The sequence below is a fragment of the Lepisosteus platostomus genome, chromosome 13 (genome assembly GCF_059453375.1).
Source record: "Lepisosteus platostomus isolate fLepPlt1 chromosome 13, fLepPlt1.hap1, whole genome shotgun sequence".
NCBI classification, from domain to species: Eukaryota; Metazoa; Chordata; class Actinopteri; order Semionotiformes; family Lepisosteidae; genus Lepisosteus; species Lepisosteus platostomus.
Genome location: NC_142623.1, coordinates 26,939,236 through 26,965,118, shown reverse-complemented (window position 1 = coordinate 26,965,118; position 25,883 = coordinate 26,939,236). Strand labels below are relative to the sequence as shown.

The 25,883-nt window shown below is 39.5% G+C and overlaps 1 protein-coding gene across 3 annotated transcripts in view; it reads left to right on the top strand.

Annotated features, from left to right (window-relative positions):
- The window catches only part of jade2 (jade family PHD finger 2), a 70,447-nt gene that overhangs the window by 33,611 nt on the left and 10,953 nt on the right, over positions 1-25,883 (top strand). For all 3 annotated transcript variants that reach the window (XM_088603888.1, XM_088603887.1, XM_088603886.1), the window contains 6 exons: positions 3,066-3,250; positions 4,572-4,783; positions 5,755-5,922; positions 7,705-7,821; positions 12,107-12,610; positions 24,511-24,628. In XM_088603888.1, the coding sequence (XP_088460014.1) occupies positions 3,066-3,250; positions 4,572-4,783; positions 5,755-5,922; positions 7,705-7,821; positions 12,107-12,610; positions 24,511-24,628 (1,304 nt within the window). The remainder of the gene's footprint in view (positions 1-3,065; positions 3,251-4,571; positions 4,784-5,754; positions 5,923-7,704; positions 7,822-12,106; positions 12,611-24,510; positions 24,629-25,883) is intronic.

Below are 25,883 nucleotides of genomic sequence, written 5' to 3'. Positions count from 1 at the left end.
ACAAAACCTAATAAAAGAACAAGTGGAATCATCGTGTTGGCAGCAGTATATTGGCATATTTCAAAAATAATGTCTTGGGAGACAGCTGAACCACCTACAGCTGTGCCTTTTCTGCTGAAGAGGTTTTAACAAGATGACATGCAAAGAGTGGCTACAGGAGATTGTTTTTAAATGGCTACATATTCATGTTTTTACATTTATATCCCACTGTTTTTCAGAGAACACTCCATATTTACTGCTCTATAAATATACTTTAATATTACTGGAAAATTACCATGGCTTCTGGCTGAGATAGCAACATCTACTGTACCTTCACTCTGTTTCACAACCTGTGTAGTAAATTCTCCTAAGCAAGGTCAACAGAATTAATTACAGGGACTGAAGGTGTAGAAGGAAGGAGAAGTTCTGTAGGATAAAACAGAGCAGGTTATAGCAAAACATACACAATATACATTTATTGCCATTGTCATTCCAGCGATCAAAAAAACAAATTAAAAACGTTTATATAAAAAACAACTCCACCCTCTCTCTAAACCATGACACTGCAAAAACATATGCATATTGTGAATGTGTGTGTATATATTGTTTGCAATATTGTATCAATCAGTGGGGTCACAAAAATGGCCTCTAAATGAATTTACATCAATGCAAGGACAGTCCAAGGGAAGGTTATTAAAAGATTGCACCATACAAAAGAAGTAGGTAAATGAAAACAACGAAGAAATGTAGCCCATCCAACAGGTACACAAACTAAGAAAGCTAAGAAAGCTAGGATTGATGCTTAGAAAAAACAGTCATGCAGATGGGATCACCGTAGAGTTTTCAGACCATTGAAAATACCATTAAAGTAAGATCACTTTATATACAATTTCTTCCATTAGGAATTTGTTTTTTTGCATACTCCAGCTTGCTCTCCATGAGACACACAGACGGGGAGAGAGAAGCTTGGGGTTAGAGTGCAGGGTCAGCCACTTATACAGCGGCCCTGGAGCAGCTGGGGTTAAGGGCCTTGCTCAGGGGCCCAACAGAGTAGGATTCATCTGCCAGCCATGGGATTTGAACTGGCAATCTTCCAGTCTCAAGTATAGATCCTTAGCCACTCCACCCAGTATGTTTCACGCATTGTATCCACCAGTGATTCAGAACTGTTTTGTCGTTGTTAAAAAAACAGGAAAACCTCTTTTTTGCTTTCCTACATGTTCAACTTTAAAAGAACAATGAGTAGCATTCTTACTGCAAACAGTTGGGATAAGTGTGTTTACAAAAAAGACCATTTTGCAATAAAAAAATAATTCTTAATATCTTATTACTGCTTGCGCACACCTTTTCATACATGCATTTGTAGGTAAGAATGATCAATAGTTTAATAAAACTAAAACTTAGATTTGTAGAACATTTTCACTGGTTCTTTTTGCTTTCCGGGCTTTAAGAGTTGGTGTATTCTGTGTTCATAAGTGTACACGCTCTCACAACATTGTGGTATACAGAGCTGAGCTGTTGGCGAACTTTGTGGTCTGCTGGTTTCATTCTGGATTGAATATCAGTTGGAGAAGATTTGACAGTTTTGTTATATGTCAGTGTTATAAGTCAAATTGATTTCCGTGACCTAAAAACCTAGATCAGCAAAAGTGCACTCTTGAGAACTCTAAAGACTGTATGGTACATGGTAACTCTGTATTTTGCTCTCCAATGTCTGACTCTCATTTTAACTAAAGTAATAAAATAATACTTATAATTCTTTAGTAGATATTTTATCCAAGGTGATTTAGATTACAGGCAATGAATGAAAAATAAAATTCTATTTAACACAAGGTGTTATTAGTAATTCAAATATATATAAAGTGTTTCGCTGACACTTTTATCTAGCTCAGTGACATACTCAAAAGAATCCAAAAGCAGTGTCCCTTCTGGAATTTGAATCCATAGCTTTGTAGTTAGAGGTGAAGAATCCTAAACACACTGCAGCATGTATGTGGTACAATGTGACAATATGACAAGACGGACCTTGTGTGGGTTGGTGAAGGACTGAAATGTTGTTCTTTAACATGCTTTTATGAATCAAAAAATAAAAGTGCATGCACACTCCAAAAAAACTCAAAAAACGAAATGTTCACAAATTAAACATCAAAATGCACAAAACAGCATTCTTTCCTTGTTTTGAAGTTGTCTCACAGAGGCTGGCCTGACAGCTTTTTAAGAGCTGGAGGCCGGCCTGTGAGTGACTAATTGACTGGTTTCCTGCCCAGTGAGATCAGAGCATGGCTGTGTGCTAATGCCAATCAAACAGTGAGTTAAAGCACCTCAAGACGGCCGACACTCCAACCACATTAGTCAAGCTTTCTCCAGGGTAACTCCCAGATTATTTTACTGGTGAAATATTGAATAGTTATTATTAGTAGGTTAGACAGAGGGGCTGGGTCAGCATACAAACTGCAGAGAACAAAGTGAGGTTCATTTAACAATGGAAATTAGAATGAAAGAAGGAAAAACAACTATCATTCTCCCACTCAAGTGTGAATGCATATATTATGGAGATTAAGAGACTATGAGAACTATGCTTATTCTTGGTAAGGGCCACAACAATCAAGAGCCTGTCTCAGAAGCAGAGGGTGCATGGTGAGACTTCTCTTTGGATGAGACACCAATCCATTGCAGGACACTTACAATTTAGAGACTTTAGGACTTAACCAGTTTAGGAGTTTACCTAGCCAGCAGATTTTTGAAAGGTGCGTGGAAAAGGGAGTCCCTTGAAAAAAAAAAAACATGCAGTTTAAGAAGAACATGCAAAACTCCGCACAGAAGGCACCCCACTCTGGAACCAAACCCAGCACCTGAGAACCCTGAAACAGCAGTGTGAAGGGCCATGCCACCATGCTGTCCTCTGTTGATAGTATATTAACTGAATCAGACCTATAAAGACATAATTTGAATATCTTCAAGCCATGTGAGTCAGGAGGTTAGTATTTAGGCTCTGGTAGGCTGAAAGATGTGTTTGAAGATTTGTGTTTCTTGAAGTTTGGCTTGTAGTGAACAGCTGTCTGTAACATACTTGTGTGCTTGTGCAGGGTGTTGCCGGAAGTCAGCCGTATCCCTTTCTACTCTGCGTCTCAGAGCTTGCTGATGGGGTCGGTGTCCCTAGAGTCCGGCTACGTGGGCACGAGGACCTCCACGGAGCCGCTGTGCCGCTACGACCTGGATGACCTGGATGTCTACTGGCTGGAGCTGGTCAACTCCGAATTCAGGGAAATGGGTACACTGGCTTGCTTTCCCATGGTTTCACCTGACGCTTCTGACTGTGGTGCAGCAGCACCAAGAGCAAGAACAGGGCGAGCCAGACAAGGGCCTTCCCTCAGGCCCCTGTGTGTTCACACGCATCCCCGAGTCCTAGGTCTTGTCACTGTGGACCTGTGCCAGGGTTTATTGCTTATATAATGTGGACTTATGACCCTTTAGATCTCATACCAGCTAACTAATTTCTGATGTGATCCCATGTTTAGAGAACAGGAAGTTTAACTCAACTGTTTAATTCTCCAGGCTCTTATCATGTTTTCACAAAAGCTAGTTCTGTACAACATTGTCTCTTATCACGTGCCATTTTTAGATGCTTTGGGTCATCTTCTTGAGAAGGAGTAAGAGCATTTTAGCCCTCGGTTTTCTTTCTTTCTAAATAATTACAGAGATGTTAGAAATTGAAATGATGCTTTGACTTCCAGCTTCCTTTTCAGTGAGTGTTTCTAAAAAAAGTATAATTTCTTACTTTCTCTACTTTACTATACAGCTCCCGTTAGCTTATGAACAAATAGTATCATCATTTCATGCTACCGATTAGACAAATTCTGGGTCCTGGGATATTTATTATACTTTTTAAAAAACAGCTAAGTCCTCCTATTTTCTTTACTGTTCTTTACTATCAGATGTGAATTTCTTTTTCCAAACTTTCAGTTCCCTCTTTAAATGTCATGTACTCTCAAGTAAATTATTAACCCACTTTCCACCTTGTTTGCTGTGAAAGCAGTGTATCTCTTATCAGTACAGGCTTCCTGGTACCAGGGGGAACAGTATTAAACTGATAGATACTGATAGATCTTCACGTTAGGAATTAGGCTTCAGCTGAATGTTGTCCCTCAGTTGGCAGCAACTGACAATTGTTTGATTATAAGAACTTAAAATAAATTTTGGGGAAAAAAATAAATAATAGGTCATGTGTTGAATGTGTCTAATTTTTAGAATCCAATCATCTCTTCAGCTGGAGGATATAACACAGGGCTTCATTTCTACAGATACACTGGTGTGCTCATGAAGTGAGCAAATGAACACAGACCACACCTTTCACTATGTTCAAAGCCAACTCCCTGAGCACTTCTGCCTGTAGCAAAAATAAATACAAAATCAAATAGAATGTAAAATAAATATTTTTCAGTAAAGAGTGGAACATTGGTTTAGACTGCTGGATGCTTTCTGAATTTGAAAGAGAAAAGGTGTAATGATTAATGACAATCGAAATGCCATTTTCATTTTATCCCCACCCCCCTCTGTTTTTTTTTAATTTCTGCTCCGCCTCTGTCCCGTAGCCCTGCCGGAGCTGGACGAGCTCACGATGGAGCGCGTCATCGGGGAGCTGGAGAGCCACTGCTACGAGAACATGCAGATCGCCATCGAGACGGAGGAGGGGCTCGGGATTGAGTACGACGAGGACGTGGTGTGTGATGTGTGCCGCTCGCCCGAGGGCGAGGATGGGAATGAGATGGTCTTCTGTGACAAGTGCAACGTCTGCGTCCATCAGGTACGGTGGAAGGGGTTTGGGAAACCTGGAAACGTGGTCACAGCCAGCCTTGAGTAACAGTACTTTTAGATAGATTCATACGTTGTTATTCATTATTATTAATACGGGCACAGTCCTTCGTATGAGACATAAAACCGAGGTCCTGACTTTCTGTGGTCATTAAAAATCCCAGGACGTTTCTCGAAAAGAGTAGGGGTGTAACCCTGGTGTCCTGGCCAAATTTCCCTTTGGCCCTTACCAATCATGGCCTCATAATAATCCCCCTCTATGAATTGGCTTCATTACTCTGCTCTCCCCTCCACTGATAGCTGATGTGTGGTGAGCGTTCTGGTGCACTATGGCTTCCGTCACTTCATCCAGGTGGTGCTGCACATTGGTGGTGGTGGAGGGGAGTCCCCATTACCTGTAAAGCGCTTTGAGTGGAGTGTCCAGAAAAGCGCTATATAAGTGTAAGCAATTATTAATGGATTACCAGGGCATGTTGTGCAGGTGGAGATGCTGGGAAGTTTTATACTATAACGATATGAAGGCATTGATGGGTTGAATAGCCTTTTCTGTCGTGGACATTTCTTAGTTTGTAATATTGTTCTGTGAAACAAGTAAGATGAAGGAAAAAATCCAAGAAGGAAGAAGAGGTTAATTCTGTACAACAAAGTAAAAAATGAAAGAAACCTTCTTCAGATGTGTGGAAAAAACACAGTTTTATTTTATGTTGCATTTTCAAGCATGAATGTGTGCTTAAGTGAAACAAAGATCCCAATAAATTTCCTATTTATAGTTTTAGAAGCTCTAAACTGTATGTGTAATATTTAATTTACTCTTTAAAATGGTTCCTTTTCTATAAGTGGAGTTTCTCATACACCTTGGTGTTGTTTCTTTTTGGGGTTGAAGTTCAGAGAGTTACAGTAGATTCACAGGGCTGGCCAAAATGCAGCCCTAGAAATCAGACCTCAAATCCATCTTTTTCACAGGCATGTTACGGCATCCTGAAAGTGCCCACAGGAAACTGGCTGTGCCGTACCTGCGCTCTAGGGGTCCAACCCAAATGCCTGCTGTGCCCGAAGAGAGGGGGAGCCTTGAAACCCACCCGCAGTGGAACCAAGTGGGTTCACGTCAGCTGTGCCTTATGGATACCAGAGGTAATATAGGCTCTGCTGTGGTGACAACGCAGAGAGACTCTTGTCTCTTTCTGACCAACCAGTTCCACACAGAAACTGGCGCTGAAGGAGAGACTTGGCAAGTGAATTCTGAAAAATTCATTTTGTTTAGTGACATGAAACATTTTGCCAAGATTTAAAACCTCTTCCCAGACAATGATAATAGTTTGTCACCTTTGATTAATCAGTTTTTTGTCAGGAACAACCACTTTGCAGCACATTTTATAAAGGAAACAGCAGTGTGTTAATAATGACAACGTGGAGCTGTGAACTTCACACATACAACAGGGGTGCTAAGCAAAAGGTTTTCTGCCCTGGACACTAAGAAATTCGATTTCCTTTTGGCACGTTCTGCTGTGTTACAAAATGGGTTCTGTAAATGTTTCTTGTTGTCCTTTATGTTTTGCATATGACAGGAATATTGAGCCAGTATGATACAGCATCATTCTAAATGATGTGGCTGCTTACTGAAGAATTTCTGTTATTATTTCTAAATTATTTCAGGAAAAATAGTCACTCGGATGCATTTGACTTAGTTCTTAATTTTTTTCTTCTGGATGGTCATTTGAAAGCTTCACAGGTTTTAGATGTGTGGAAAACTGATTAAAAATAGCTCACTTTGTCCTTCTACATTTAAAAAAAAATTATGCATGCTGGAGCAAGCTTTCACAGCATGGACATTTTAATCATGTTTTCAATTCCACAGTACTCTCATTTCAGTCATTTACTATGTTTTTTAACACTTCCATTGGAATGATTAAAGTCAGTAGCTGGTATTAAATGCTTTTTCATGGATTATTTAAGTGACAAAAGGATAAAGAGACATGGGGCTTTCATGGCAGATTTAAGTGTATTCATTGAGTTGGTCGCCTAAAAAGAGGTGAAAGAGAATGTTATAAAAACGAAAGGCAAATGTTCGCTGTGTGATTGCAGTTCTCAAAAGAGCTGGTTCAGCATAGGCTGTCTAGACCACAGATATTATGAAAAGAAATTCCTGGGTCGCTGTGTGGAGCCGCTCTAGCTGGACGGGTGACATAGACGGGGTGGCCAAATTTGCTATGCATATGGTCACGAATTCAGCACATATTTTTTTAACCCTGGGAGGACATTACACTTACAGAAATATAAAGGTCTTCATTTAAGGATTCCAGAAATGCCTCCCAAATACTGACTTATCTGCCACTAACATTTCAACATTAAAGTTTAGATCATTTTTACATAACAAATGTCACTATTCCTTTTCTTTAAGTCGTTTTAAGAGAAATCAAAACAACTGCTTGGTTTTACACCAGGCCTACATTGAATATACCATTTCAAATTAACATAATTCCATCCATTTTCTAACCTCTTCTCCCAGTTCAGGGTCATGAGGAAGCCAGAGCCAGTCCCAGCAAGCAATGGGTGCAAGGTGTGGTACACACAGGCACACACAGAGACACACACACTCACAATGAGGGCAAATTTTCCCAGAAACCAGTTAACCTACCTGTATGTTTTTGGACAATGGGAGGAAACTGGAGCACCCTGAGGAAACCTCACGTGAACAAGGGGAAAACATACAAACTCCACACAGATAGCAGCCCAGGTCCGGAATTGAACCCAGGGCTGAGAGGCAGAAATGCTGACCACTTTCTACTGTGCCCCAGTACTTAAATGGTCTTGACTGGGTTTTTTTTGGCTCTTCAACTGGCTGGATTTTGGTGCCGAGAGTTCGGAGACATTTCAACATTTCCAGCTGTAATCCTTTCATTTTGTTTTGTTTAGGTGAGCATAGGTTGCCCAGAGAAGATGGAACCCATCACCAAGGTGTCCCATATCCCAGCCAGTCGCTGGGCACTTTCCTGCAGTCTGTGCCGAGAGCACACTGGCACCTGCATTCAGGTTAGTGTGCTCCCCTGCATCCTCACTGACACAGCAGCCTGCTCTGCCTGCCTGCTTTCTTTTTTATGCGGGCACTTAGAGTTAGAGTTCGTATAGTATTCAGTTAATCAGATCAACATTTTTGCGCACCTAGCCAGCCGAACACAAAATATTACAAAGTTGGTGTTTTTCAAAAATTAGTTGTTAACAGAAGTGGGACACGCCCATACCAACGAGAATTGCTTGTACTGTACAGTATGTTATGCAGCACCTTGCCAGCATGTATTTGGAGGTGGTAAAACTTAAATGAGAAAGGATGTGGTCAGTGAAGTAAAAACACCAACATCCCTGCCACACCCCACCTTCTCTGCCGTGCGCTACAGTGTGTTAGGCAAACATGGAGACCAAGGGAGGAGCCCAGGTCGCAGTGCAGTAAGACACTCAGAGCAAGTAACTTTCCTTCGTCACTTGATGAAAATAACAAGAATACTGGAAATTTCTATCAGTGCTGCCTAGAATTGATTTTTACACTGTTTTTATGTGTTCATTTTTTGTATTTTTCCTTCTAACGTATCCTGGCACTGAATATGAAAGTATTTTTTTTTTAAGGGGATTAGTCTTGAACTCCTGCATTGTAAGCTGACACTAGTTTTCTGTCCTTTTATTCCCCAAAGCCCAGGCGGGACAAACTTAAGTATACCGTACCCAAGGTGCAGGACTGCTACAGCATGCTGTTTTGATTGTCTTGGTAATGCGCTGCACTGAATGAGACCTGCAGTCATGAATATGTATTTTAACCTTATTGGACAATGGAGCTCTGTCTGTTTTGACAGTAAGCTACAGAATCCTGAAACCGCAAACATTATCAGATCTTTGAAATCTCAGGCAGTTTTGAACTCAGTTCACTTAAGAGTTGCTTACACTGATGCCTTGTATTTGTTGCAAAATCCTCATGACATCTGCAGATAATAATGTGTTTCTTCTACAGCACATTTCTGTTCCACTTGTGGGCCTAATGTAATGAAGTGATTTCATTTCCATACTGTACAAAGTTGCAGAGAAGGCCGTTCTTTCCTACAACTGTTTAGTAAGAGGTTTTACTGCTATATGAAGTGATTTAACAATGATGTACAGTAGTTACTTTGCAAACATGCTTCCTGATCTTCTGATTGCTGTACTTTTTGGATTTGTGTCCTTTGCATTATTAGTCAATATTTCTAGTACTGACAAGTACAGGTACACTGTGCCAAAGCAAACCATGTGTCAGATCTGACCTTGATCATTTCTTGACTGCCACAGATACCAAGGCTTTTACATAAGCAAGGTTACATTTAGTACATCCAGTCTGTTTGCTAGATAATTGATTCAAGGATCACATCCAGATGTCTGCCAAAGAAACCAGGGTATCAGCTTCAACGACATGACCAGCTTGAGTGACTGAGTAGCAGCTCTGTAGCATGTTCAATACTCTCACAATCCCTTCCTTAAAGAATTGCCTCCTCTTCTCAGTTTTAAATTCACTTCTATGTAGTTTCCACTTGTGTTCTCCAGTTCATGTCTCATTGCTTATTCTGAAGAATTCCACTGAGTTGCTTTGTCAGTGGCTTTGAGGATTATGAATACTTGGATCAGGTCCCTCATAGTCTACTCTGTTGAAGACTTCAGTTGCTGCAGCCTGCATTTCCTTAAACCCTGGATTGAATCTGGTTGCTCTTCTCTTGGTGAATAAAATTGTACACAATATTCTAAATAGGTTTTTACTGTTGCATTGTACATTGAAGCATGAGATCCCTTAATTTAAATTCTACACTTTTAACTGTATATCCAAATATTGTTTGCTATTGTTATTGCTTCCTCGCATTGTCTAAAATATGTAAATGATATTTGTATATAAAGCCTAAGTTTTTTTCATGAGTAGCTTTTGTTTCTTCTATGTGAATGTAATACTCTCCCCGTATATAGATTTACACATCAACTGCCAGGTGTTTGCCCAGTCTTGAATTTTATCTAAATCTTTTCTTTAGCTCCATCTTGTATTTTCAATAATTCCATTATTTGAGGATTGTCTGCAAATGAGACTAGTTAACTAACTACTGTATACCTGAATCTAGAGGACTGATATTAAATAGGAAGATCAGTGCCCCTAGTGCATATCCCCGTGGTACTCCACTAATTACATCATGCCAGTTTGAGAATTTAACCATTATCTGTACTCTTAGTTTCTATTTACCAACCAATTTTATCACAGGGTTTCTTGATTTAAATTCCTGCAGGTGCTTCACATTTTTTCTCTTAATTTACACAAAAGTTAATTTTTCAAAATTTGTTGAAATACAGTAACTTAATAAGAAGATGTTAAGGTACCTCTTAAAAAGATTTTCCTGGATGAAAGTATCCCTCTGTCTAGAGAGTATTGCAGTTGATCAGGCTTAACCAAACATGAGGCAGTTGTGAGTGTCATAGCTTCATAGTTCTTCCATCTGTTTGTGTTTAAGAATAGCTCTGACAAAAGGAGTTTCGAACTGTGGTAATGTACTGTAGATTGAATGGATTTATATCTGAATGTTAATCAAATGAAGAAATTTAAACTACGAGCAGCATCTTTAAATCAATTACCTGTGCAAAAAAGTGAGCTACAAGAAAATGTTTTTAGCTTGAGACAGAAGAACAAGACAGATTCATCTGCTGGATCTCAGAACAGCTGTCCTATACAGTACAGTATGTAGGCAGTATCTTTTGCTGTTGGAAAGAAATGGAAAATAGGTCTTGTAGGGACATCCCCACAAAGTTTTTTAAGTTAGAAATAGCAATGAATAACTGTTAACTTAAGGTTTAATTTTAGAAGGTTGTTTAAAGTTATGGAAAATTCCATCTCACTATCACTTTCTACCCTTCATGCTTTCAAAACAGGCTGCGTTACTGTACTGGATATCTTATATTTTTAGTGGTGTTCTGTCAGGGCTATCACAAACCCTGTTCCACCTACTGTAGAACAAGTAAACACCTGATTAAAAAGACCTGAGATGACTATACCATGAACTATAGCCTAAAAGAGACCAGTTTTACTGTAACACTGTCCAGTCAAAGTTTAGGAATGCTTCTTATATTCCTGGTTTTGTCTGAATAATTAGCAACACTATACAGTATCTACAATACTCTACTAACACTTCAAAGCACTTGGTTTAAAAGTTTTTTTCTATCCATACAGTTATCAATTTATTCAGCAGCAATTATGTGAAATATATATTTTTAAGCAACTCTGTGAAATTTTCAAGCCACATTTTAATCATCATTAAAAAATAATATATTTTAATTATTAAATGCCTTACCAAACCCAAGAACACTGTAGATAGTAATAAAGAAAAGACAAAAAAGTACAATAAAAAGTAAAAGAAAAAATAAACAAGACCATACAGGATTATGCAGATAGAACAATTTGTCTCTGCGTAGAGTCTGAGGAAGTTCATTCCATAACACTGGAGCAGGAACAGAAAAGGCATGGTCACCAAAAGTCCGAGATCTAGTAAAAAGAGAACAATATGTTGATTTTCAGGACTTAATTTTAAAAATATGATTATCACAAGAGCACACCAGACGTACTTCAGCCAATAAGTGTACTACATCTACAGTATCTAATTATATACTCAATTTACCAGCAGTGTTGTAGTTAAAAAACAGTACTGCCAAAACTTTAAGAATATTCTGTTCATGTTTATACAACACTTTGGTCTTCCTCTTTCAGTCTACATACACCATGTTTATGTATACGCACACTGCATAGGCATTTAAAGTATATTTTGTATATGCAGGGTACATATTTGTCATTTACAGACAGACAGGTTTATTAGTATAGTTTATTAGCATGCTACTTTTATAATCTGCATAATATAGACTCTTCCCTTATACAACAGGCTTTAGGTCTTTTGAATACTTATTTTGAGCTTGTGGTGGCTCAGAGAGGGTGCAAAGCCAGCTTTTATTTCTGCTAGCATCTTGGAGTCAGCTTTTCAGCATTGCAGAGACAGATTAAAGGTTCTGTGTTACAGTCTCTTAGGCCATCACGGGGACAATGGTTTGAGTGGAGATTTGGTGTGAGTATCAGATTGATAATTCAAGATGAGAGAAATAACTGGTGTCTGTGAAAATACAATCACACCCCATGTTCTGCACAGCACCTTGACCAGGGATCTCTGTCACTAGTAGCTGCTGACCTAGGAAGAGGACTTTCAAGAAACTAGGAGAAAAGATCACGTAATCAGCCCAAAGTTTCAGTGTTGATGCAGTGCTGTCTCTGTTCTCTCCTCAGTGTTCCATGCCATCCTGCATCGTAGCCTTCCATGTCACCTGTGCTTTCGACCACAACCTGGAGATGAGGACCATTCTGGCTGAGAACGATGAGGTCCGGTTCAAGTCCTACTGCCTGGAGCACAGCAGCACCTGCCACAGCGGGAGCAGCAAGGGAGAGAGGCCCGAGCACAGGGCGCCTGCTGCAGAGGGCGAGACAGAACAGCCGGAGAAAAAGGACCAGACGGCGCTGGAGAAGGCCAGCCAGCGGAAGCAGAAGCTGCAGGAACTGGAAGATGAGTTCTACAGGCTGGTGAATCCCGAGGATGTGGCCGAGCGCCTGGGCCTGCCCAACGCCCACGTTGACTTCCTCTACCAGTACTGGAAGCTGCGCAGGAAGTCCAACTACAACCAGCCACTGCTCACCCTTAAGAGAGATGAGGTCGACAACCTGGCCCAGCAGGAGCAGGATGTGCTGTACCGACGACTGAAGCTCTTCACGCACCTGCGGCAGGACCTGGAGAGGGTGAGTGCCTAGTGCAGACATGGTCAAACCATCAGGGTTGACACCGCACATTCCTGTTACCAAGGAAACATGCTCCCTGTGTACCCGCTTGTAGACAGTGCCCAGCTATCAGCTGGCAATGAAGACAAATAAAAAATGGCTTAAAGGTTTGTTTGGATTCCATTGCTGCTAGCTTATATGTACAAAAGTAATACGGATAGATGAAAGTCCCTGCAGAAGATTTTTTCTGTCAAAAAAAACTAATTTATGAAAAGAAGGGACTGGGCAAGTAGAAAAGTTAGACTTTAAAATGAGAGTTTTGTAATGCAAAGGAACTGCCATTTTTCTTTTTTAGTATTAGTTCTCCCAGAATATTCTCTGGCACGTTACAGGTAAATGCCAAGGGCTATCCTATCACCATCTGGGGATTTTCCATAGACTATTTACTACTTTTTATTAAACTATTATTGTTTTCAGTTTTGTTTTTTACTCATCACCTTTTTCCAAAGCCCGTTTCCACCAGGGAGTAAAAAAAACGCGCTATGGTATCTCGCAATTGCGACATTACATCTCAGAACTACAACTTTACAGTATATCTCGCAATTGCGACTTAAAATCTCCGAATTACGACTTTATATCTTGCAATTGTGAATTAAAATCTCAGAATTACGACTTCACATCTCACAATTGCGATTTAAAATCTCGTAATTACGACTTAATTTCTCATATTTACGACTTTATATCTCGCAATTGCGACTTCATATCTCACAATTTTGACGGCACTTCTGGCGCCAGCAATGAACGTAGCCAGGCCAGGTTGCTCATCTGGCAAAAGAAACCCATGGTGGCGTTATACCTTCTTGTGTCTCCTTTTGGAATGATGTGTTTAGGAATATAAATTGGAAATTAGTTTGGACAATTGCTGATAGATACTGTCTTACAAATAAAGTTAAAGAGATTTCATTTAAGAGCGTTCATAGATTTTATCCTGTTGAATTGACACTTTCTAGATTTAAGCATGAACAAGATGATTTATGTGTATTTTGTAATAATGAGAAGGAAGCTGTTACTTTTTTTGTTAATTGCATATATACAAAATTGTTTTGGATAGATTTGCAAAATGTTATTGCTTATAAAGATTTTGATATTTTATATTTAGATCTGATTTGGATAAAGAATATGTTCTTATTATTAATCTGTTAATTATTTTGGCTAACTACTTCATCCACAAAAGTAAATGGTCTAATACTGCTCCCTCTATTAATGCTTTTAAAGTGAAATTCCTTTTTTACTTAAATTCTACTAGAAATTTAAAGAATCAAAAGGCAAGACATACAATGGAAATATGTAAAAAGTATAAGTTTCAGCTTTTATCATTGTGAATTCCTCTGGGTGTGAAGTGTCTATTTCTGTATCTTTTTTCATATTTTGTCTCTTTTTTTTTGTATTTCTGGTGTTTAAATAAAAACTTTTTAAAAAGCCCGCCGTCCACTATTCCATCCGGGTACTATGGAAGCCTCCCTGGCGGAAATGGGATTCCATAAACATTAGTGTAATTAATTTGATTTTTATCAGGGCACTTGACAGGACAAGTCTTCAGGCCTATAGATCCTGTACGATTTATGAATATAGTGTAATGGAACGGTACGATCTGGTTGCAGTGCGTTGACGGCACCGCTCTCCCCTGCTCATAACAGGTCTTATTTAGTTTCAAGACCTGGGTTCGAGCCCAATGCGGTGAGGCACGAACTAATGAGCGGCGAGGGCACAAGCCCAAGCACCCAAATCCATTACAATAACAAAAGGACAGACAATGAACTGTCGCATTTGCGAAATATGAAGTGTAATACTGAGATTCTATGTCGCAATTGCAAGATATAAAGTCGTATTTGCGAGATATGAAGTCGTAATTCTGGGATTCTATGTTGCAATTGCGAGATATGAACTCGTAATTATGAGAAATCAAGTCGTAATTCTGAGATTTTAAATCGCAATTGCGAGATATAAACTCGGAATTCTGAGATTTAAAGTCGGAATTGCGAGATATAAACCCGGAATTCTGAGATACTAAGTCGCAATTGCGAGATATAAACTCGGAATTCTGAGATACAAAGTCGCAATTGCTAGATACCATAGCGCATTATATTTTTGCTCCCTGGCAGAAATGGGCTTCCATACATCACACATCCCCAAACAATGCTTCAAAAAGTTCCATTGATACTTATTCTGAAAGGGCAAGAAATAATACTGGCTTCACTTTGATCACTTAAGGAACATGGGAAACTATTGGTTGTAAGTCTGTGACTCTTGGTACAGTAGTTACACAATCCTTCTTGTTGCAGTTCTTTTCGGTAACTGTAGAGCAGTGTTCCTTAAATAGTGTTCTTGGCATGTTGCTGTGTAGCCCTTCAGCCACAGGGGCTTTGGTTTCAAGTTCTAAATTACTTCTTCAATGTCCTTTTACTCTTTGTTTTCTTTAGACAGCAGGAAAATTGAAGCAGAGGACCATTCCTGTTTGCTTAAAGGCAGTACAGGATGCTTTATAAAATAGTCAACTGATTTAGGACATCAAAGGCTTAGCCATGAACTGGGTCCAAATAGGTAATTAATGATCTCAATTGAAGTATGATAGAGCTCTGGAATGACATCCAGGAGACACACCTGACTGTTGGGTAAATGAATAAACCTTTTATTATAGGGATAACTAATGCAAAGGTGAATAACAGTAGTTCAGGATCTCTCACTTTAATTTTTTGTCCCTCCACAAGCCTTACAATAATTTGAGAGTTAAAGTTCTTATATAGCCACTTCTATTTACTTTATTAACCTTATGCTGTATCATTAAGGTGGGGGGAGTGCAGCGATGCCTTAATGCAACTAAGGGTGCCCAATCTAGTGAACTCCAAGATGTAAGGCTTGCCAAAAAAACTTTAAAATACAATATCCAATTCTGTACTGTCGTTTAGGGTTTAATACAGTGCCAGTGTCATTGTAATTGAAATTAACAGCCAGGTCTAGGTGGAATTTGCTATGTATGTCAGGAGGGTTAACCCACAGTTTGAAATTAATTTCAGTCCGCTTAACCTGAATCAATATACAGTAAAAAATTACTGGGGGGAGGGGGTTCTGAATCCCACATTTGCGTTTCTCATTGTAGACAAACATCAAGAGGATTTAGCTAATACCTGTGATGTTGTAATTTTATTATGATTTTTCCATCTGCTCTTTTCAGTCAGCTGCTGTTGCTGTTGCTTTCCGGGTTTGTTTCAGTGTTCCTGACTGTGAGTCTCACCAATTAGAGGGATAAAGGTGGTTCTCAATTAAAGTGGCAAATGGAGCTATTAGAAACAACTAGTAAAAGGGGAATTGTTAAACTGGAACCATTTTTGTAGCCTTGGTGTGCTGCATGAGGATTTCCTCTGAATTTTAAATTGATGTTAGCTTAACAGGGTAGCAAGGGAGTACAAGAGTATGAGTACAGAAGAAGGCTTTGAGGGCTTTGATTGTGATGCACTGCATTAATGTAGGGTATAGTACTAATTTCTAAATATGAGCAAATATGGAATTTGAAATAATATAGCTGGACAGTATTTGTTTTTTGTGGTGAGGAAGAGTATGAGTATTTTGCTGCAAAAAGTCTTCACTTCTGGATCTTGGTTAGTGATACATAGGCGTATCCGCTACACATCAGTGATTCTTCCAGGAAAGACAAAAGACAGGTCGTAGTGATTTGATTTCATCTCTTGCTGGAACAAGCTGTCATGAATGGAATTACAATCTGGTGTCTTTTCCGTAGGTTGCCTGCTTGAAGAGTTACTGCACCTCTTTACTCAAATATAGGTGCTTGCATATGTGTTACAGGATTGGAGGGCTTTGCACAGCACACAAGGATGACAGTTTGATTCGTGATGCGCCATCAAGCAAGTTATAATGCTTTTTTCAAAGCAGAGCAGCTTTTTTCAGAACAAATTTACAGTGGAAAAGTGGGGGGGGGGATAAAGTGCTTTCTCATGCCCTTTTTGGGAAACGATTAAAGAGAAAGGAAGAGCTGTAAGCATGTGGAGGCCTGTGTTAAAACTATTGAATAAAATGAAGCATGTTGAAGAAAAAGTCCCATGCCATTTTCCTGTGCTGTATCTCTTTCACAAGGGCCAGAAAAAAAAAACTTGACAGAAAGATTCCTGGGGAATTCTCAGTGTATTAAATTTTCCTTTGAAGTGATTGCAAATTGAGCTGAATGTCTCTAATGCACTGTAGAGCTTTCTATTTAATTTTTCTTTTATCGCCCATCCCTGCAATCAAGGTAGTGCGGTTTAAAAAGGACATAATTTAGTAATTGTATATATATAGCCTGTAAGTTGCAGGTCTGGAGTTGTTGTCAGAGACAAGATTATACAAATTACAGAGTGTAAGATACCAGGATGCCTTCAGAAGCATTACAGGTTACAGTCAATTAGCTCTGGTGAGATTCTCAGGCAGCTGGGACTGTGTGTTGATGTGTGAGGGGATTGAGGTAGATTACTTAACTGTGTATAGGGCCATACGGGGAGGAAGGGCTACAGTTCTGAGCACGGGATTCCAGGGTAACGTTATTCTTCTGTGTCCAGAAGAGCTCTGCCCGCTTTGATCTTCCCCGATTACTGTGTCACAGGCAGCAGGCTTCATTTCTTAACTGAATCATACGTTTGAATGCAGAGTGTTGGGGAATGAAATGCAATTGACAATGTTTAAAGAAAACATAAATATTGTGCACTTTTAAAATAACGCCAATGGGTGTGTTTGGTAAAACGCACCTTTATGCAGCATCTTAATCAGTGTCTTAATTCCCTGACGAGAAGATACTATCATTGCTGTACCTGTGCCATGCAGACTGGCATATTCTGTGCAAAATATGGAGTGCTATGTTGGCATAAAGTTAGTTTTGGGCTTGAAGAATGACGCCAGCAGAAATTTGGTTTCTGAGCTGTTACCAAACCACACTGGCCTGGCAGGGAATGATCAATATTTTTATTCAGTGTATGGGAGGCAAACCGACTTCTCTTTGCTACAGTGCATATAAAAGGACTTTTGTGCTTTCAGCAGAGTGGAAAAGAAAGGAAATGAAACAAATGATATTTTGATTTACTTACTTTCACTTACTCCCCCCTTACCTGAACTTTTCTAAATGTTTTGCTTGCTTTATTTTTAAACATTTCTTTTGAGCAACACACTGCTTCTGTTATTCAGTCCTCAGGGTTCACAAAGAAAAATAACAGTTTTCAGAACGTACTGTGGCGAAGGAGAGTTTCTGCTGACTTTAACATATTTCTGTTCAAGATTTGCATACATTTATAATTAGATTCATTTTGGATATTTATCAGACTGTAAGTACTAGAAAAATTTGGTTGGGCCTGAAGGGTTGAAAGCCTGTTTTTACACCACCGCCTTTGTCGGATTTTGTTAGAGGAAGTGGGGTAAGAGCTCAGATATGAAGGACAACAGCAACAAGGCTTGGCAGTTAAGTGTTTTACAATGGCCTGTTATTTAATTTTGAAGTGTTTTCAGAACAGACCAGGCCAGAAGACTAGCATATGAAGTGAAACAAAACTCGCCGGCATATTCTGTTGTGCATGTATTTTAGCTACTCCCCTCTGATGTTCCTGACTCTTCCGAGAGCAAGCAGGTGCGATGAACCCTAGAGCATGAGAGCAGCATATCTGTAGGTATCGTTTAAATGGGACATCTTTAAGATCTGATAAACACATCTTTGCGTTTATTGAGTAGTTAGGTAAGCTTCTCTGAGTGATTTAAAGGTCAGCTGAAGACTGAAATGAGTTGCAGAAGTGCCATGGACACCTGTAAAACTGGGTTTGTTGACCCTGGTAGAGACTCCAATATTTCTCTGTTGTCCTTTGTCCTTTTGCATATCCATCTTAATTTTTCTCAAATGAGCTGCTCTAACAAGCTGTCAGAAACAAAGGTAATATTGATTGTTTGCTCTGAGAGTTGTGTTTGAGTGTTTTGGGAGCACTGGGGCAGTACATGGAAACTTGCATCTTAACAAAAGACTTTAACTGGAAATTAAGTGAGCTTGGTGTGAGTGAGGGGAGCGATCAGTCTATCAGTAAATGATTATTAGTAGAAGTTTGCGGTCTAATGTCGGTCAGATCCATTGTTCTGGGAAGTTCTATAATTTTCATTGTTCTTAAAACCACCCTTGCTTGGAGTTGAGTTCTTAACCACTCCAGAGTTCAACAGCTTTAGTTGAGTTTCTGTGATACCTCCTTTATTTATAAAAAAATCATGAGAGGTGAATAAATATTTATTTCAGCCCTGCCATATCATTCTGCGGCTTGGGGTATTCTTTTACCTGGAGCACAGAATGGGTGAGCATGCTGAGGTGTTCAGTGGTCAGATAAATTATTGAAATGTAAAACCTTGAATTCACAATTCCTTTCATAATTCATTGAAGAGGGACTTGTTAACCCTTGTGTGCTTGGTGAGATGTTGTCACTCTGTGCTTCAGGAGCAGTCAGGGGTAACTGTGTATCTAGTTAACCTTCTAGATGATAAATGCACTGTGAGACATTACATTGTCAAGCCTTATTAGAGGCTGTTGAGGCATTGCAGTCTGGAGCTGACTCCCCAACCGGAGAATATAGTTTAAAGTTTAGTATGCTATGGTGCTGTGGTCGGGCCATCTTTGTTTGTTTTAATGTAATACAAACAAAGCCGTATTCCTTCAGGCTGGTGTTTTGTTAGCACCAGCATAGAATGCAGCTGTGTCACATGCCCCCACACTAACTCAATTACAGTTAGATGGAAGTTCATTAATAAGTAATGAAAGCAATAACTGGCCTGCAGTTGACCTGGGTTTTTAATATTTCAGAGGGCTGTTTTTGTAAGAATGCACTAGCTGTCCAGGTGTAGCTGTGAAATGTTGCTGTTGTAAAGAAAGAAATTTAGTTGTCCTATTTTGAATTGCTGCCCCCATTTGCTCCCTTTCTTCATGAATGAGCAGAGAGGTAATGAGAACTGAAATATCTCGTCATATCCCTACAAAACAGAAGCCGACACGACTGTAACTTCTTTTCTTTGCAGTTCCTTCTTACCTTTAGTGCTGCATCCAAAATATCAAATTGGACAGGAGGGAATGCACGGAAAAGTATGGTATTCATGAAGTGATGCTCAAGAAGGGGTTTTCTTAAATTCCCAAGGTATCATTACCACTTCTTTAGATATGACTTCTTCCCCATCCACTATTCTTACACAGTCTCACATTCACAGTAACAGAAGAACAGTGGTATTTACATGGCTCCTTCCTTAGTTCCAACAGTTCTGTGCCTGGCTGGTAATGGCCTGCAGTTATTTACAGCACCAATATTGGATATGTCATTTACTCAAGAAGAGACCTGCACATTAAGGCTACTAAATGTAAATGTATTACTAAAGATAATATGCATGAATTTATGGTAAATGTAAAGAAATTAATGCTTCAGATACCATTGGCAAACTATCTTCCAGCGTTTCGTATCCAGAGTAAAACGGAAGGGGTGGCCTTGTAATTGGTGACCAGCAGAAAGTGCAAGGATGAGCCGTGGTCCAAAACTCCATAACTGAGCATCTGGACCGACAACAAGGCTGGATGTGATTTTGAGATAAACCTCCATGTAAATCACTTCACTTGGGGAAAGAAAAAAAGAAAATAGACCAATACACAAATGGCAACATTCGTTCAAAAAACACTCTGACAGGTGTTTTTTAATTAATTGCCATTGGTGTATTAGAAAGGAACAAGTAATAGGTTTATTCCATGCTGAAAAGAGAAGAAAGAAAGCGCAATGTTTCGGCTGTGGAGCCTTCTTCTGGTGTAAGGTTGTAATTGGTGTATTACTTTGTTCTGGGTCTCTTGCCTGGAATTAAAGAATATCAAGGACAGGAGGCAGAGTAGGTGGTGGTTTCTAAAGCGCGTGAAGAAGAAGCAGATTGACTCTTAGGTGTGGACCAGAAGCATACAGGTGCAGTCCTGGTTACCTGATGAGAAGCCATCTTCTGGTTACTTGATATTGCCATCTGTTGGAACCTTACAGACACTACGCCTTTTTGGAAAAAACAGAAAGGTCTGTTTCTTTTGTCTATAGTTCTTATCCTGATCTTTAATAAAAGCCTTTTATGAAGTCCATCTTACTAAACTGAATGACCAGTCTTTTAGAAGTAATTGAAATAGAGATCTTGTAATGCTAAACTTCACAATGGAGATACACAGCAGCTTGGGCATCAAGCAGATCATGATGTTGTACTGTATATTAAAGCAAAAAAACCTGGTAAGGTATTTCTGCCACAGGCATAGAATTGTGGTGCAGAAAATGACGCAATTCCACAGTGCTCAGCAGAGGGGCACATTTTAATGTGGTGGGACTGCATGCCACGTATTTGCTAATTAATGGGCTCAAGAATGTACAAAAGACAGAGAGATATGGCTCGGGGGTTTTTTGTGTCTATGAAACAGCTGTTTCGTTGGGCTTCCACAGCTCTTTTAAACGTGACACTCAAATTTACAGACCTGAAAAAGAGTCAATGGTAGTGATAATGGTGTTATAGATGGTGACCAGGAGGTCAGTGAGTTTTATTTTTTATTGTTTTAGTTAATTGAATCCATAGACAAAGCCTGTATTCAAAAAGTCAGGAGGACGTTTTTATAGACTGATTATTGCCTCAGAGAGTGAATGAGTATATATAGGAAAAGCTCTGCACCTAATAATTAATATTAATGTACCGAATTCTACCATGCTCGGGCAGTATACAAATTCTCTTTTTTCCTTTAATCTCCTGCAGGTGGAATAATATATTCTTTATTTTTTACAGCAAGGCACTAAATGTTCTGTCACCAGCTACACTGAAGTAAATGCCTGCCTTCTGACTTTTGCACAATTATCTACTATGTATTTTAAGCTGTTTCAATATGCTAAGGGAGCTCTTATTTAATAAACTCTGCCTTATTATTCATTCCTTGATTTACCTCAACTTCCTGCCTCCTCCAAGAAGTGGCATAATGATAGATGGCGAGATTGGTTTTGGTTTTGATTTGTTTTGTTACTCACATCTTCTTTCGCTGTGCAAGCTGTGCAATTAAGTGGATTTAGCCAGACAATTTCTGAGATGCATCCTGACTCCATAACAGCTTAAGAATTTTATTGCCTGTGATTCAGTGTAGTGCGCACTCTTACAGACTCCTTGAGGAGGCATCCTGACATGTCAATTTTCATGATAGCAGTGAAGCCTTCTGTTAAACACCAAATGTCAAGCGGTTGCTGACAGAATCCAATAATTAAATCAACAGGTGTCTGGCCTTCACGAACGTAAAAGAAAAATGAATCTTGTTTATGAGAGCCAAGACTCTGTTAATCAGTTCATTTAGTCTGCTGAGGCAAATACACCTGTCCTTTTTGCCACATTCTTTGATGTTAACTTTGGAAATTCTAGTGTTTGTAACCACTTTTTGTTCTTTCTTATTAACTAAAAGTGGTAATGCTTAGTCCTTGGAATATATTTCTGATACTGATAATATTAAAAAATTATCTTCCCCAGAGTAGTTTGAAGCATTTCTATTTACTCTGATACAATTCTTTTTTACCCATTTATTGATAAATGATATGGTTTGCCCAGCACATTTTGAATACATGCCATTAAAACACATTTTATAAAAGAAGAATGATTGTTTCCAGGGCAAAACTGACCAAGAGTACATCACACAGATCAGTGTGTTTGGTTTAATTAAACTCTTTACCCCAGATATACTGTTTGTCAATGTGGGGAAGTACTCTTCCTTAGTTGTTTCTGTAAAAAACAAAGTATAAATCATACTGAAAACATGACACATACAATATACTAACTAAAAAAACACTAACACTATAAAATCATAGTTCTGGCCATCACAGAAGCTGGCCAGAGTGGACAGCTTTGCCTTTGTTGAAGTGTTTAGTTGCTTAGGGAGGCACCACCACTGTGTGCCATCTTCGGAGAATCATACCATCATCACCTCACATGTGCCAGCAAACAAAGAACGTTCTTTCTTGTCTTTTCCTCTGCCTGAAAGTTCTTTTTACACGCAGATGTGTACATACTGGCACAGCGCCATCTTCTGGCTCTTTGTTAGCGGCTGCACAAATGTGGGTCCCTGAGGGGACCACTGTGTGTCAAGGCACTGCAGAAATCACTGCTCAGCATCTACGTGTTGTTTTAAAGCAGAAACATATGAAACCGATTTGAACGACTTGGAATCAGGAACACTGCGTACAGTTGCATAAGGTGGGGGAATATTAAAGCGGAAATGGGGACCTTTGCTATGATGTTTTTCATGAATTCCTTGCATAAACAGGACTTCCTTTATACAGCACTGTCGTCATATGTTCAGAATTCCAGTTGCATTGGGCAAGGGTGTTCTCTGCTGTACACATGCATGACTCCATAGAGGTAGTGGTACACTGAGCATCAGAAGAAGATTATCACTTAATCTTAATACCAATTAATGGTTAATACCAGAGAAAGGGTGTTTTGTAGCAGGTGCAGTGACATTTTATTGAACAGATGTGTCATAGGTAAATTCATTGTGCTGATCAACATTTGTCATCAACGGTGTTGATCAACGGGGGGGGGGGGTCTGTGAAAGTCACAGGCTAGTAGCATGCGTGCCCACTGTTGGAATCAACACAAGCTGTACATCTGTGACTCATGCTTTGCACCAGCTTGCAGATGCTCTTTTGTGGGATTGTGTCCCACTCTCTCTTAGGGCCTGATCGAGCATGTGCCTGTTCACTGAGCCCTAGATGCCACACATCATCCCATTTAATCCCACAAATGTTCAATGAGGTTTAAGTCTGGAAAGGAGAGCATCCTCAGCTTAGCTCTCGCTGGCATCTCACAGGAAGGCCATTTTTACATTAGCACCATGTTGTCCTGCTGGAATGTCGTCTTAGGATGGACTCACAGGAAGGGCAGCAGTTGAGGTCTCAGGAGACAGCGTAGCACATTGCAGTCAGGTTGCCATCAATCACTACAAGTACAGTTCTAGACACAAGACAATCTTCTCCCGACCATCACAGATGGATCTCCCCATCGACTGATCTGTACACAGCAATTAGCTTATCATTAACCACATCTGGGCCACATTTGCTGATGTCCACCAGGGTGGTCTACACCTTGTCTACACCAAAACTGATTCACCACTTAGGAGTGCTTGGCTCCACAAGTTCCATAGGCATATTGGCTCCCTTCTGTGTTTTTCATTCTTGCTTTTCACAGTGCTTCACAATCAACAGGTTAAAGCAGCTTATCAGCTGTGCTCAGTCACTTCTTTCACTAATAAAGGGTTTTAATGCTTCTGCAACACTCTCAGTCACTTGGGTGTATCATAATCCCTTAATCACAATCATGCCAAAATCTTTAATCAATATGCAATATAGAGATCATTTATTTTTCTATAAATCTTACATGCATTAAAAATGATAGGCTGTATTGCACTGATTAAGATGGAGAAAACTGAGGCAGACACAAATTTGCAATGTGATGAGTGATTGAATCAGCTCTGCGCTTAAAAAAATGGATACCTTGTGAAAAATGATAAAGCAAGGTGCAGCTAACTACACTGCTCTTGGAAAACCTGGGGAATGGGCAGGTCTTGTCCCTGCAGTATGTTTTTGTGATTTCACTGTATATATGACTTTCAGTGAAGCACTGTACCCTGGAAGAAAAATGTGGTGATGAATATGAATGTCACTGCTTACCTGCTCACTGCTCACACACGAGTAACTGTTCAACACAGATGTAAACAGTGACTCATTAATGCCGTCCTTCATCTTTACTTAGCCTTGACCCAACCACAGACTGAATCATCTCTGTCTCCAGGAGAAACAGCTGTGAGTGTTTTTTTTTCACCTTGGCAGGTTAGAAACCTGTGTTACATGGTGACACGACGTGAGAAGATGAAGCACTCCCTCTGTGATCTACAAGAGAAGATATTCCACCTCCAGATCCAGTTGATTGAAGAGGATTTAGCAGGAGGTAAGTGAGCAGTAAATCACTCCTATAGCTCAAAGAAAAAAAAATGAAAGCTTTCCTTTCAGTATAGTTCACATTAACTTACTGATGTTTTTTATGGTAATTGCTAGGTCCCTTTAACACCTGGTAACTAAAGGCTAAATCGAAAAGCTGAAATGAAAATTCTTGTTTTCTTTCCTGAGATGGGTCTTCTGATGATCTCATCGTCAAAAGCCAAATTCAAGTCAAACTGAAAATATGGGTTTCATATGTTGCTTTCCTCCCCCTTTTCTTCTGTACAAGACAGGAAACTGGATTAAAATGCATCTACGTCTGTGAAATTGTTCACAATAAGGGAGTAAGTTACATGCAATTCGGCAACACAGTGTTGCCAGGCTTCTGATGTACAGGAGCTGCCCAAGTTCTGAGAGTAATACGCTGCAGGTAGCACTCACTCTTTTAAAAGCAATTCACAGCGCATCTGTTTCGTGGTCAGAGTGACAGATTTTAGAAGTATATTTGGTTATTATATTTGAGAAGAAAGTGCTGAAACAGGTGAATTCCTGGAAAGAGATTTATTGGTCAGACAGCCTGTAAAATGGAGCTGAGATTTGAAGTTAGTTTTGATTGCGATGTTCATCATTGTGCTGTGAGCTCCTGACACTTTCCCAGAGCTGCTGCAGCAGCAGTTTTCCTGTATGCAGGACTTCGTTAGGCAGCTCTAAATGCCTGTATCTATTCACAGATGCAAATTAATGCTTGGAGGAGGACAGCCTCATAATAAGCTATGGAAGGCTGAATCCTACAAGAAGTTGAGGTGTTTCAATAGTGGAAAATTAGATTTGTTTTTGTTTTTTACAATGTTAAGTTCTTACTTCAGATCCTATGCCTTCTTCTGGCCCTCCATTCTGGCCTGAACATTCACAGCTTACCAGTGATCTTCTGAAGATATTTTAAAAAATAACTTAAAATCCTTTAAATTCTGTCAGTGGTCTAGATAGGTGAGTGGATTCTTAAATTAACCCCAAATATTATATTCTATAAATTTTCCTGCTAAATATTTGATAAATACTCCTGCTAATCGTACACCTCCTCCTCATAGTACCTGTAGTTTCTGATCTTTGAAGTAATTGTTTTTAATGAAGAGTGAGAACTCTGTGCAAAGTGTGAAACAACATCATTGTCCAAATCCCTGGATCAAATCAGAGTACCTGTAGCACAATGCTGTTATTTGTATTGTGTTCAAGCTTTTCCCTTAAAATATATTAATTTGATTTTG